Genomic DNA, 15,000 nt, shown 5'->3' on the forward strand with positions numbered 1-15,000 from the left:
ATCGTGACTGTAGTCGACATGGCGGATACAATGATAATATTCTCTTGGTCACGCAAAGGCAGCCCAAGCTCGGTATATGATTTAAAGACTTTGTATGGGAAAATTAACTTTGAGCTTATAAATGCTGAAAAAACTGTAAATGTAGAAATAAACTTCGCTTACCTCTATACGTCCAGTTGTCCACGTCTTTTCTGCGCAATCGGAGGGCAAACTGTGTCCGTTTTAGACGGGTTTGTAGCTTACGTATTTTTGCCATGTCGTCAGTTGTCATTTCTCTCATAAGCGGAAATGACAACTAAAGACAAGTTTATTTCTACATTTACAGTTTATTAGAGTATTTATAAGCTCAAAGTTAATTTTCCCATACAAAGTCTATGAATAGTATACCGATCTTGGGCTGCCTGTGGGTCACGAACTCGACACCGCTGGCGTGATTTTGTGTCTAGTGTAAGCGATATTTGATTCCTTCTTTTGACGACTGCCAATCATTTGCCCAAACTAAATTTTACATATTTTGAAAGACCTTCCCTTCCTTAATTAAAATCCTTAATCTCATGAAATTCGGTGATATGGCACATGGTCAAAATAACAGTTCTTTTCACCGACCGACGAAGTTAACATTTGCAGAACACTTTGGTTTTGTTTACCACAAAATAATTAAATTAATCCAATATTCTTGAAATTGTAGGTTTTGGACAAGGAAAAGTTATGCAATAAGTTGGTTGTATTACAATTTTTCTGCGTTCGATAGTTACGACATGCGAATCGAATGGAAATGGTCAATTTTCAACCCAGTTGGGACTCGCTAAATTGAGTCTGGTGGTTAAATCGAAAATGTTGTTTTTCTCGGCAAGACAAACCTATTCCGAAGAAAGAAACACAGGCTGCTTGTATTCTTGCTAGGGCCTAGCTATATGCAAAAGGGGAGCGAAATTGAGTTTTCAAGCCTTGCCGAAGATATTTGATTTTGTTTGATTCTTGTGGGAATTTGCTCTTGATAATCCCAACTGGCTGGAGGCAAACCAATTGGCCATTTACAAGTGTAGCCGAGAAGTTGAACCAGGGACTACCAGGATCTAATTCAACGAGGGGTTAGAACGGGTCTTGAACCCGGAACGTCCGAATACTAGGGTTAGGCTTGATGTGGTTAAACCACACTGCCTTTCACTACTACTGGATTTAATCTCACCCAGCGCGTTTTTCTAGTTTTAGTCAAAATCATCGTTTTCGTTGACCGATGTCAATTTTTCCACATTTTTGAATTTCCATAGACACATCCCGAAGTTCTCTCTGAGCTTCGTATGGATCAAGTAAAAGCTGTGCAAATACTATCCCTAAAGTATAAAAGCTGGAGAGAGATGATTGCTTTTACTAGAAGTGTTTGTTTACTTTTTCTCGACATTTATGTCGAAAGTTTCTTTTTCAAACACTAAAACCCATGTTTTTTTATTAACGGTTCTCATATTTCTCTTGTGTGGCAAATTAAGACCAATAGGAGATACTCTATCTTAAACTAGAAAGGACTTTTCTTGAGCGGATTTGTTTCTTTTTATCTAAAACCATGTTTAAGCATTTTCAAGTAAAAACGCGTTTCTCCCAACAAAAGAAAAGGGGACGTCATTTTAACTGCACCAAATAAAATAATATTATTTTTTTGTAGAGAATACTGCGTTTTCTCAAACATGTGGAATTTATATGGGTGTCGCGGGCTCCGCATTAGAGTGTTAAAAACGAACTTTCAAAGTCTTAAACTTATTCAATGCTTGTCTGTTCTAAACCCAGGCTTCTCCTTGGTGTTTAATTCTTCTTTTAAGGAAACGTCATGCATACAAACATAAATTGATTGTCGAATGGGTGTACTGCCCAATGTTAGCGATCGACCATGATCACGGTTGCACTTTTTAACTCCTTTTAGAGATCACAAATTAAAGCCACCTCTCACCTCTCCATTGGATAAGATGGAGCCGACCAAGAGGAAGAAAGAAAGACTGGAATCCGACGAGGAAAAGTACTGTAGTTAATTAGTATAATGTTTGACATTTCGAGCTCTTGAAGATTTACTCCCATCAAAGCCTTGTATCTTCAACATGATCTACGGCCTCCCTTGTTTCATACCTTCCGCAACATGTTCGCTCTTTTAAGATGTGCTTGAATGTCTGTTTATATTTAGGAAGTCTCCAAGCGTACAAAAATGGATTGATTGCAGAATTCGCGTACATGACAGAGGCAGCGATAAAATGCACAAGCATCAACAACGACAAATTGCATTTAAAGCAAATGTAGAATATCATCTGTACGACAAACCAAGGAATGAAACACAATAAAAATGCAGAGATGACAATTGCAATAGCTTTGCTCACGGCCCTTTCTCTCTTGAGTATCATTTGGCGAGGTACCCCTGCATGCTGCTCATCCAGTGCTTCGGTGCGGTGTGAATACTTGTGAAAGCGGTACAAAGTGAAAACGTTGATGACCACGATGCAGATGAGAATACAGAAGATTTGTACATTATAAAGAGTTTTCATTAGCGCATAATGCTTTCGCAACAACGAGAACACAAACCCAAACAATAAGAAATAAATCCAACACGTGACAGAAACGATGCTGACTCGTTTACTAGTCACTTTGGCTCGATACTGGAGAGGAGTCACCACAGCAAAGAATATGTCAATGCTGAGAAGAAGTATATGACCTACACTTACGTTTATTAGCGTTACAAAAAAAATTGAAAAACGAAATGGTGCGTTGGTGTCCTTGTGTAATAAGGCCCAAGCCAAAAAGGCATGGAGTGGAGAGGCAACAAGACCAACCAAAAGATCTGCAACAGCCATGGAGAAGATGATAAAGTTTGAAGGCGAAGATCGAAGTTTCCGAAGAGGGTCCATCCAAACCGATAAAACGACTAGAAAATTTCCAATCGTTGTTACTGGAAACGTGATCGTAGCCAGAACAGCAACAGTAGTGAAGATTGTCTCAGCGTTATCGATATTGAGCCAAACTTGAACCAAAGCTTCTTCACTTGTCATGTTCCAATAGTCAACGGTACCTCTAGCAGCCGCCATGTAGTCTTAAACAAAATAAAAAATTTTAACTCATCTCGGCATTCAGCAGGACTAATGTTAAAATGATTGTCAGTATTAAAATAACTGAGTTTAAATTGATGTAATATTGAAGACAATTTGCATATTATCAACTCTTTAAGGACACGTCAAAAACTGAAAATGGCATAAGATAAGCTCATTGCAAACATTTTGCCAGGTTCTGTGAGAGGCGCTGTCAAACCTTTTCTCTTTCTCTTCGTCTTTTTCTTCTTCTTCTTTTAAAGATGTAAGGAAGGTCTGTTTACAAACATTGCTTTAATTATTCAAATTTGCTAACCACATGAACAAAAGACTTTTTGTTTCGACAGCCAATGGGGCTCTGGTTGGCGCATTAATGACAATGGGTGACGTCAACGATATCTTCCCTATTGCGCTATTTAACAGGAAGGTGCAAATAAAATCATCCTTAACCCTTTCACTCCTGTGGGGTTCGCCATTGACGAGTAAAATCGTCTGGCGTTAGACAGAGTAAAATCTATGAGTCTCAGTGGCCCTTACAGGAGTGAAAGGTTAATTAATGGGGATATAGTCTTTGAGTGAACCTAGCTGTTATTAATGGGAGTGAACCTAGCTGTTGTTAACCCTTTCACCCCTGTGGGGTTCCCCATTCACGAGTAAAATCGTCTGGCGTTAGACAGAGTAAAATCTATGAGTCTCAGTGGCCCTTACAGGAGTGAAAGGGTTAATTAATGGGGATATAGTCTTTGAGTGAACCTAGCTGTTATTAATGGGGACAGTTTTTGAGTGAACCTAGCTGTTATTAACCCTTTCACTCCTGTGGGGTTCCCAATTGACGAGTAAAATCGTCTGGCGTTAGACAGAGTAAAATCTATGAGTCTCAGTAGCCCTTACAGGAGTGAAAGGGTTAATGGGGACAGTTTTTGAGTGAACCTAGCTGTTATTAACCCTTTCACTCCTGTGGGGTTCCCAATTGACGAGTAAAATCGTCTGGCGTTAGACAGAGTAAAATCTATGAGTCTCAGTAGCCCTTACAGGAGTGAAAGGGTTAATGGGGACAGTTTTTGAGTGAACCTAGCTGTTATTAACCCTTTCACTCCTGTGGGGTTCCCAATTGACGAGTAAAATCGTCTGGCGTTAGACAGAGTAAAATCTATGAGTCCTAGTGGCCCTTACAGGAGTGAAAGGGTTTTAATTGAGTTTTTCAGGTCATTCCGGATGTAGCATCTGTTTTACTATGAAACACGTAATTTTATTTTACATTTTCACTGCTTTCTTTCTCGAAGACCATCGCGCACAAGAGAACACACCCAAGCTGATAGTCAGCTAAGAACATTTTTGTTTTGCTCATCTGTTTGGTTTCTGTAAGAACTATAAATAAAGGTAAATAAATGTAAAACAGTAGTCTAACGTGACCATTTACTCGAATACTAAGGTACGTTTTTTAACCTTTAAATTTGTTTTGTTATTGCATGATATACTAACAAACAACTCAGTTTATAGTCAAGCTTATAGAAGACTTGTGGTTAAGTGCTAATGCAGAAATTAAGAATGGTTTCCTGCTAGCAGGTTTCTTTTCTTCTGCGTTCGCTGGGCTGACGCAAGGCAAAAAGAAAAGAAATCTCTGCTAGCGGGGAATTAGAGCAGAAGCTTGCAACCTGCGCTGTTTTTCAGTCTTCTGGTTCATTTTGGCTTCTTTGATGCTAGCCTCCCCGCAGACGTCCTTTGGGAACGAACCGCAAAGGACATCTGCGGGGAGGCGACTTTGATGCTTCTTTTATCCCTTTATGTAAACTTCATCGCAGCTTCATGAAATACAAATGGGAAAAGCTGTCAGGCTGAACGGAATGATCAAGAATCCGTTCAATATGAGTATTCCGATTGAAAAAAAGGCATTTGGCGTCTACGAAACGATCTCGCGCGTCGTATACCTCCTTGCATGGTCTCTCATCTAGATACAAACCCTACCCGACAGGGCTTAACTTCTGCGAACCTTCTCACAAAGGAAGAGCAGCAAATCAAGCGGTTTGCTTACATATTGACCTCTTTCATGCTGATTTTGTTGATTCACAAGTCTTTCTCATGAATAGTACAACACCTCGCGCTTCAATTCGCTGTGAAAAACACATTTAACTTAACTCGGAAATGATCAACATGCTCGATGTCAATGTTGTGTATTTCCTTCAATCTTTCTGCGTTGCGTATTTTACTAGTAACCACATGTCCTCTAAGGGGACTATTTTATGTTGTATCGTTTCCTTAGAAACGATGCGTGGTTATCTTTACCACAAATTGGGAGTGTACTCAAGGGCAAAGTATATATAGCTTCAATCAGTCAAATGAATTATAGTACTCCGCACTTCTTAAGAACGGTGCCTACTTTTGTTATTGCGCACACTTTCTGCGCATCTCGAGATACTCAGGTTTCCTATCGGTGATGCTTACTAATACAGGGATATTCACTGGAAAACTTGAACCATTTACAGACTTCAAAAAAGTTGCTAAAATCTCTCTTAAATGCCCACATTTTCTTTCTAAATTACAATCTCTGTAAATTTGCACACTTACAGAGATTTTGTAACTCCATAAAAAGTCTGTAAAATTTCACACATTTTCGTCCTTACGATGACATAAAATGTGTACAAAATCTCAATAAAATCTATGTAAATTGCAGGAAAAATTTACAGAGATTTTATGCGATAAGTACAAAATGTCTGTAAAATCTCTTTAATTTCTCTGTAAAATTTACATGAGAAAAAATCTCTGTAAATCCATCCATATAAAATGTCAGTGTTATCTCTGTAAAAAGTGAGTGAGAAGAATGCATGAAATGTCTATAAAATGTCTACAAAAACCCTCAAAAAACTGGAGGGGAAAAGTATGTGAAATGTTTTTAAAATGTTGGTGTTTTAGTGCACAAAATCTTAGCAAAATGTTCACAATATCTCTGTAAATTAAATATTTAAAACCTGACAGAAGGCAGGAAATGTCAATAAAATATCTGTAAAACTGGAGGGGTAAAGTATGTGAAATGTTTTTAAAATGTTGGTGTTTTAGTGCACAGAATCTCAGCAAAATGTTTACAATATCTCTGTAAATAATAGCATTTAAAACCTGACGTAAGCCAGGAAATGTTAATAAAAAGTGAAGTGGATGAAAGGTTAGTCGATTTTACGCAGAAAAAAGAACAAGTTCTAGAGTTTGTGAATGCATAAATTTTTATTTCAAATCTAAAAATAATCATTTGTTTATATTACTTTCAATAGAATCTAAGTGTACAATAAAATTCTTGCAATAAATTCAATAAAATAATTCAATTAATAACATGAGTTACCATGGCAACTTTTTTTACCGTGCCAAAATGGTGTCCACTTTCGAAAAAACCCACGTCCTATGATTGCGATTTGTCAACCAGGATTTATAGCTGATGAAATGGTACAATGCATACTCGTGAAACTTGGGAATAATTCCACTTGTGTTTTGTCCAAAATCAAATAATTTTTCTTGCCTTAAGGCTTATGAAATTATTTGATTTTGGACAAAGCGTGTGTGAAATTATTCCCTAAATTCACTCATCACTATTTGATAACCCATACAAATTCAACAAAATAAGGAATAAAATATAATTATGCAAGGGATTTCATTATTATTAAATAAGTATAAAAATCTGGCTTATGTTACCCTAATTACAAATATAGTTGTTAGAAATGGGTGCGGCTTATCTGCGGCAAGATGTGAAAAAGGCTGCCTCTGGTGGCCAGTTTTCCATCTTTGCATCCAATTTTATGCCTAGTTGCATGTACTAAGCTACAAACGTTCCGCTCATTTTCTTGTTGTAATGCAAAAAAATCTATGGCAAAACTGTGTTTAAGAAATTCCTGTCAACAAATACCAGAAAAAGATTAATCATATGTCCATTAAAGAGCTAAAATTACATTAAAGTATTTTCCGTTTCAATATTAGTGAATAGTGAGTTAACGTTTGATGAACAGTGGATGAACTTGACTTCTAAAGACTAGACTTTGGATTTCTTTTGTTTTCTGTCAAAAAACTTTTTTCCGTAAATTTCAGCTGGTAAGGTCAGGGTGCGGCTTACCTCCGGGTTTACAGTTCACCTGCCAGTTCAGTTGGGTAATACTAGCATATTAAAACAAATTAACCACATGGATTACCTGCATGGGTACACCTACTTTCCAAGTTATATCAAACTGTATGAGGTGTGCCACCCGCCAGTTCCGATGAAAATACTACAAATTAGTATACTATGGCAAATTAACTGCATGGTTAGACCGAATTTACAAGTTACATCGAACTGTATGAGGTGCGCCACCCGCCAGTTCCAATGAAAATACTACAAATTAGTATACTATGACAAATTAACTGCATGGGTACACCTACTTTCCAAGTTATATCAAACTGTATGAGGTGTGCCACCCGCCAGTTCCGATGAAAATACTACAAATTAGTATACTATGGCAAATTAACTGCATGGTTAGACCGAATTTACAAGTTACATCGAACTGTATGAGGTGCGCCACCCGCCAGTTCCAATGAAAATACTACAAATTAGTATACTATGACAAATTAACTGCATGGTTAGACCGAATTTACAAGTTACATCGAACTGTATGAGGTGCGCCACCCGCCAGTTCAGATGAAAAATACTACAAATTAGTATACTATGACAAATTAACTGCATGGTTAGACCGAATTTACAAGTTACATCGAACTGTATGAGGTGCGCCACCCGCCAGTTCTGATAAAAAATACTACAAATTAGTATGCTATGACTAATTAACTGCATGGTTTGACCGAATTTACAAGTTACATCGAACTGTATGAGGTGTGCCACCCGCCAGTTCAGATGAAAAATACTACAAATTAGTATACTATGACAAATTAACTGCATGGTTAGACCGAATTTACAAGTTACATCGAACTGTATGAGGTGTGCCACCCGCCAGTTCAGATGAAAAATACTACAAATTAGTATACTATGTAATTGTCACTGAAGGGTTAGACCGAATTTACAAGTTACATCGAACTGTATGAGGTGTGCCACCCGCCAGTTCAGATGAAAAATACTACAAATTAGTATGCTATGACAAATTAACTGCATGGTTAGACCGAATTTACAACTTACATCGAACTGTAGGAGATGCGCCACCCGCCAGTTCTGATGAAAAATACTACAAATTAGTATACTATGACAAATTAACTGCATGGTTAGTCCGAATTTACAAGTTACATCCAACTGTACGAGGTGTGCCACCCGCCAGTTCAGATGAAAAATACTACAAATTAGTATACTATGACAAGTTAACTGCATGGTTAGTCCGAATTTACAAGTTACATCCAACTGTATGAGGTGTGCCACCCGCCAGTTCAGATGAAAAATACTACAAATTAGTATGCTATGACTAATTAACTGCATGGTTTGACAGAATTTACAAGTTACATCGAACTGTATGAGGTGTGCCACCCGCCAGTTCAGATGAAAAATACTACAAATTAGTATACTATGACAACTTAACTGCATGGTTAGACCGAATTTACAAGTTACATCGAACTGTATGAGGTGTGCCACCCGCCAGTTCAGATGAAAAATACTACAAATTAGTATGCTATGACAAATTAACTGCATGGTTAGATCACATTTACAAGTTACATCGAACTGTATGAGGTGCGCCACCCGCCAGTTCTGATGAAAAATACTACAAACTAGTATACTATGACAAATTAACTGCATGGTTAGTCCGATTTACAAGTTACATCCAACTGTATGAGGTGTGCCACCCGCCAGTTCAGATGAAAAATACTACAAATGTGACCCTCTTTGGGAAAACCAGGCTTAATGAAAATTGCGTTGAGCCGTTTTTCAGCGCAACGCATTTGGAAACGTTGAAATGCATTCAAAAACATTCTCAATGCATTCTGAAACGTTTGCAATGTTCCCCAACGGAAATAGAAAACGTTCCATACCATTGAAAAATCATTTCAAAACATTCAGAAAACGTTTACAAACGTTGATAAGCATCATTATTTTTTCGCTGCATTAGGATAAATCCAGTGTCATTGATGACTGATTGTCACGAGTAGAATTCGGCCGTGTCCTTCTACAACTTAGTAGAATTACATGTAGTAGAGAGCTTTTTAAAAAATTAAAAATACCGAGAAAAATGAAAGGTTTGTGTTCGACGTTCACCTCTGCTTACCAATAGAAAGACAAGGGTGGAAAGCTCGATTTCGGATCGCTCCAGCACCAAGCCGATTTCACTGACAAATTCCCATCGTACAGGTTTCAAATCACGCACCAATCAAGCTGAAACTCACAAACAAATTCCCAACGCACAGGTTTCAAATGACGAACAAAGCAAGCTGAAACCCAGAGGTTTCCTTTCATGCCATTATATCTGAAATCCGTCCAAAACTCGAAGCGCTGGACCTCAAATAGAATTTAAAAAATCGAGCATTCGGAACTCCAAGGAAGCGTAGTTGAATTTTGGTGTGACGGCTTGCAGCCATCACGACGTTTGCTCCTCTGTGATTGGCTAATAAGAAATCATCATCCAATCAGAGAGGAGCACATGGCGTGACGGCTGCAAGCATGTATCTGAAGCAATCTAAAGCCGGTATATGAAAATCCTGCTACGCATCCTTGGAGCTCCCAATGCTGGAGTTTTCGATATTATTTGAGGTCGAGCGCTTCGAGTTTTGGACGGATTTCAAGCTGAAATAACTACGCTAATAGGTAGAATGGACAAGAAAGACTCCAAAAACGAAGACCAAAGATCGAAGACCCATCCTGCGCGAACGCCAAATTAACGCCCACGTCGCCAGTGGAGGGTAGGTGCCCAGGAAGCCTGGGGGCTGCAACCGCAGTCACATCCCCAAGGCGCTAGAACACCCGACTGGCCTGCCCAACCCGCAACCAAGCCACGAGCCCCCCGCGCCAGGCCCCCCTAAGGCACCCGTCACACTTGAGCCAGATAGCTCAGTGGAATAATAATAATAATAATAATAATAATAATAATAATAATAATAATAATAATAATAATAATAACACACAAAAAAAAAAAAAAAAAAAAAGAGCACAAAAAAAAATACAGGGGGGGGGAGAGGGAGGGAACGCCGAGAACCACTAAACTCCTAAACCGACTCACAACGCCACGCCAACAAACACGCTGCAAGCACATTGGACAACGCATGCACTACGCAGGAATACCGCTGAACCATGTCAGCCCCAGGGCTCCCCCAACCTAAAGAGTGCTGCAAACGCTACAAAAACGCATAACAACGCTAACAAACGCCTGCAAAACGCTACTGACCGGACTAGCTCCCGGTCGTGAACCATGTAACTATAACAAACGCTACCAGACGGCCAAGACACTAACAACCGCCTGCAAAACACTACTGACCAGACTAGCTCCTAGTCGTTAACTATGTTAAATTTTTTTAACTATATTTAACGCCCGCGTCGCCAGTGGAGGGTAGGTGCCCAGGAAGCCTGGGGGCTGCAACCGCAGTCACATCCCCAAGGCGCTAGAACACCCGACTGGCCTGCCCAACCCGCAACCAAGCCACGAGCCCCCAGCGCCATGCCAAAGGGATCTCCGGGTAAGAAGAACCCGGAGCAAGGGGGCTCGGGGCAACTAGGCCTAAGCCCCCGATAGCCCAAACCTGAGGCACCCACCCCCGCTGGTAACCAGAGAAATCCACTACCTGTTACGCCACCAACTGGGAGGAAACACGGACAATGGAACTAACTGGAGTTCTGATATAGATCTGGTATGCCTCGCTCGACCAACGCCCCAAGGTTTTGATCAGGTGATCCGGAACACCACGTGCCGCTGCAGTGGTCGCCGCCCCAATCCGGAAACTATGGCCGGAGTAGGCGCCGGAGTACCCAGCCCCATGTAGGGTAGACTGCAAAAAGGATGATAGCTGCTGCCGGGTAAGAGGACGACCATCACTAAACAAGAACAGGGGACCTGGAGCAGACCCACGCAGAGACAAGTACGTGCCCAACGCTGTTATGGGGCACACAGAGCCCGAGCCACGCCCCAAGTAGATATCACAACCCGCACGGAAGGGGTCTGTCTTGGAACACTTGATACGGACTTTGAAACAAGAGGGATTCACCAAGGAGTCCGCTTGCAGGTCGCTAACAGTCATATGGGTGTGAGGATCAAAGGCCGAGTTGACCGTGAATTCGCCCGCACGCAAAAACCCAAAAAATGCCAAGCAGCACGCAGCCCACAACATCACATGGTCTCTAGTAGACAGGTCCAAAGAGCACTGAATGACCTTCAGATGATCAACGGTGATAGGTAGGCGCCTGGGTGACACTGGACCTTGAACTCGCTTAATACCCCTTAGCAGACGCTGCAAACGAAGACAGTTGACTAGCGGGTCGGGAAGGCCATGGTCAATGTGAAGGGAGCGCACTGCTGATAGATAGACCTTGATGGAGGAATGGTTCAGGTTGTCGGCCAGGAAGGAAGCAAAGCGCATGAGAGTCTCCTCAGTGGCTGGGGGGATGGAGCCATCCTGGTTTGCACGACCATCCTGGCGGCAAAAGTCTGTAAATCGACGTTGGGCGGATCGGTACACTCGTCGGGTGGAAGGTGCAAGACCTTGGGTAAGTAAGAACCGACACTTCTGAGTCAAGGCATCTGAAGCGCTGCCAGAAGGGAAGCAGGAATAGGAGACGGGGTTGGGTCGGCCTGTGGCTCCAGGCGTCTGAACCGCTGAAATTGGAATCGAGAGAGTGCATCAGCAACTGGATTAGCTTTGCCTCGAACAGATGAAGCTGTAAATGAGAAGGAATGATGGATGGCCAGCATAGTCAAATAACGCAGCAACACCATTAGGTTTTTGTCCCGCGAGGTGCCAGACTTAAGTACAGCCACCACAGACTCGTTGTCACAAAAGAACTCGACCCGCCGAGATACCCACTGACAGCCCCACAGATAGGCTGCCACTACAATTGGGAAGAGCTCCTTGTACGCTATAGATGAGGAACTTTGCGCAGCTGACCAGGCACCAGCAAACCAGTGGGATTTAAAAATAGCTCCATAGCCCAACGAGCCCGCTGCATCCGATGAGACCTGGAAGTCCGGGAGAGGTGCCCATGTGGGCATGCAGAAAAAACTGAGGCCATCCCAAGTTTGGAACAGTTCCCGCCACCAGGTTAAATCCCGCCGAAATTCCTGGTTAAGCCTAATGGGGTGATCATCACGGCGAAAGGCACAAAGCAAGTCGATCATCTGACGAAGGAATGTCCTACCCTGTGGGGCGACCTTGCAGGCGTGATGGAGATGGCCAATCAGGGATTCCAGCTCGCAACGTTTACAAAAACGTTTTTCCGACCACTCATCTAACAGTGAAACAATCCTGTCTCTCTTGTCAGTCGGAAGGCGAGCCTGAAGGTTCTCGGAGTCAAGTTCAATCCCAAGGATTGTAAGACGAGTCGCGGGTCCCTCCAACTTATCTGGATTAAGGGGAAGGCCAAGTTTTGAACACAGACGAACGCAGGTTTGAAGGTTGTTGTGGCACACAGGAGACGCCGGTGGGCCCAAAGTGAGGAAATCGTCCAAGTAATGACGGAGAAATGTAACCTCATAATTGTGAACCAGGATCCATTCAACCAGGTCTGCAATGGCGGTGAAAATAAATGGTGCTGAACGCAGCCCAAAAGGGAGCACCAAATCCACAAAATATTGCCCACGCCACTTCATGCCAAGAAGGGGGCGATCGTCTGGGTGGATAGCCACATTCCGATATGCACTGGCCACGTCGAACTTGGCCATTAACGTTCCTCGACCCAGAGACATTATGCCATCAATGAAAGCATCCACTGAAACATACTGAACTGTAAACGGGGGCTTAGGGATGCCGTCATTGACGCTTTGCCCCTCTGGGGATGATAGGTCTAAAATGAGACGCCACTTCCCAGGCTGATTAGTTTTGGGGATCACCCCGAAACGACTTATTTGCAATGACGGAAGCGGGGGCACTGGAAAAGGACCTGCCACCCTGCCAGAAGAGACTTCAGCTTGCAAGTAGGAGTCAATCACTGATGGGTGCTCAGCAGAGCTACGCATGTTTGAAGATGCAGATTTGAGGGACACCAAGGATGGGTCAAAGCCTATCCGAAATCCATCCCGTATGCCAGAAGTCACAAATGCCACAGCTGACTTGTTGGGATGGTGGCATAATTCGGCTTGAAATTTATCCAACTGTAATGGTGTGACCTGAGACACCGGAGATAACGGGGCAAAATAGTCAAATGGAACGCTGGGCTTATCTGGAACAGAAACGGGAACCGAGAATGGAACCGAAACTGGAACAGGACAAAACAACTTTGCCAACTGAGGCAATCCATTCGGCTGGCGAGGCAACGCAATCACATCATTCAAACTATGTACAAACACAACACTGGGCGAACCTCGCCCCTCAGTACTGTCCCCTGCTCCCTCCAGGGGAGGGGGAGCGGGAACGGGAACGAAATCCAGCTGAGCGGGGAAAGGGGCAGTTAGCCTTGGTATGCTCTCCCTCGCAATTGCTGCAGTTGTGGCGGAACTTGCACTTCCCAAATAGCCACCGGCATTTCCCTTCATTCCAGGAATGGCAGAATGGTGTGCGTCGGTGGGAGTCTGGGCTGTCTGAGGAAGACTGAGGAAACCCGGAAAGGGAAGACGGCCTTGGTTGCAGTGAGGACGATGCTGGCAAACGCAAATGAAAACTATACAGATCCAAATTCATTTTGGACCAATCCGTAAGGCCCGAGGCAGCGGCATCCCTTCTGAAGGCCAGATCATATTCAAGCCAAGCCAGACCTGGATATTGGTGGGCTGTTTGAATAATGAGCAGCTTATATCTGGTCAAGTCTAACCAACGCAGGGGGTGAGAGGCACACAGGACCAGCTGAAAAATCGTGAAGGCCTCAGTCCAAGTAAGAATATCCTTGATTTCAACCTGCCTGCGTTTTACGTTGGACACCAGGAGTTTACCCTCCAGGAAGGTCTGTGGTTCCTGATCCCCAGCTCGGAGATTGACTGTAAGTAGATCCGCCAACTCCACGAACTGGCCCTCGATGATCTTCTTGGCCAATTTTGCCGGGACTGGTGCATGACCAGGACCAACAATGAAAGCCTTCTCAGACGTAGGCACTGATCCAGAGTTACCAAAACTTGGCAGGCTGCCAGATACACTGGGACTCGCGAATGGAGAGGTAATGGGGGCCATGAAGCGGGCCGAGCTTGAGTCAGTGATGGCCGACACAGGAGAAAAGGTAGGAATGAAGGCCGGCAAAGTAAACGTACCTGATGACGCCCCAAAAGCCATAGACGAGACATTGACATCACAAGAAACAGCAGTCGATCCAGAGGAGCTAGATGGAGTGACGCCAACAGAAGTGCCAAGGACGGAAGGGGGTAATGGCGAGGGGGCGCTCCCTTGAATTGAAGAGATGATAGTCGGAAGGGTGCTTCCAAGCGCGCGAACAACAGCCTCGGCGATCGAATCGACGGCCAAAGGCGCCACGGGGCCAGAGGGAGCCGTAGAAACCACCATCGGCGCGGGGGACAAGAGAGGTATGTCCTCCGAACGAAGTCCAGCGGACAAGCTATTGTTGGTTGAACGAGGTGGGTTCAGCATGATGTATGATCGAACACCAACCAGCGACGAGCGAGTCAGCGGCCACAACGAAAAAGCAGTGACACACGACCAAACAAACACGACAGAGAGCGAGAAAAAACCGCGGGCGATGAAGGACGAAATCCTTTGGCCACGTTAACGGATCGGCGATCACACTACGGTCCAGGGACGAAAGAGCGACGAGTGAAGGAAAGACAAACCAATAAACACGACAGCCGCCGAAGAAAAAACCCTGGTCGATGACTGACGAAATCCTTAGAATTTATTCCTTTGTTGACCA

General features: G+C 43.1%; 2 protein-coding genes across 2 annotated transcripts; both read right to left on the reverse strand.

Annotated features, from left to right (window-relative positions):
• Nucleotides 1-2,066: 2,066 nt before the first annotated feature.
• On the reverse strand, nt 2,067-3,062 carry LOC138056040 (adenosine receptor A2a-like). Its single transcript, XM_068901889.1, has one exon. The coding sequence runs from the start codon at nt 3,060-3,062 to the stop codon at nt 2,067-2,069; it is 996 nt and encodes a 331-aa protein (XP_068757990.1).
• A 7,722-nt stretch (nt 3,063-10,784) lies between these two features.
• LOC138056041 (uncharacterized) lies at nt 10,785-11,573 on the reverse strand. Its single transcript, XM_068901890.1, has one exon. It carries the CDS (start codon nt 11,571-11,573, stop codon nt 10,785-10,787), a length of 789 nt encoding a protein of 262 aa, XP_068757991.1.
• Nucleotides 11,574-15,000: the final 3,427 nt, after the last annotated feature.

The sequence above is a fragment of the Montipora capricornis genome, chromosome 7 (genome assembly GCF_036669925.1).
Source record: "Montipora capricornis isolate CH-2021 chromosome 7, ASM3666992v2, whole genome shotgun sequence".
NCBI lineage: Eukaryota > Metazoa > Cnidaria > Anthozoa > Scleractinia > Acroporidae > Montipora > Montipora capricornis.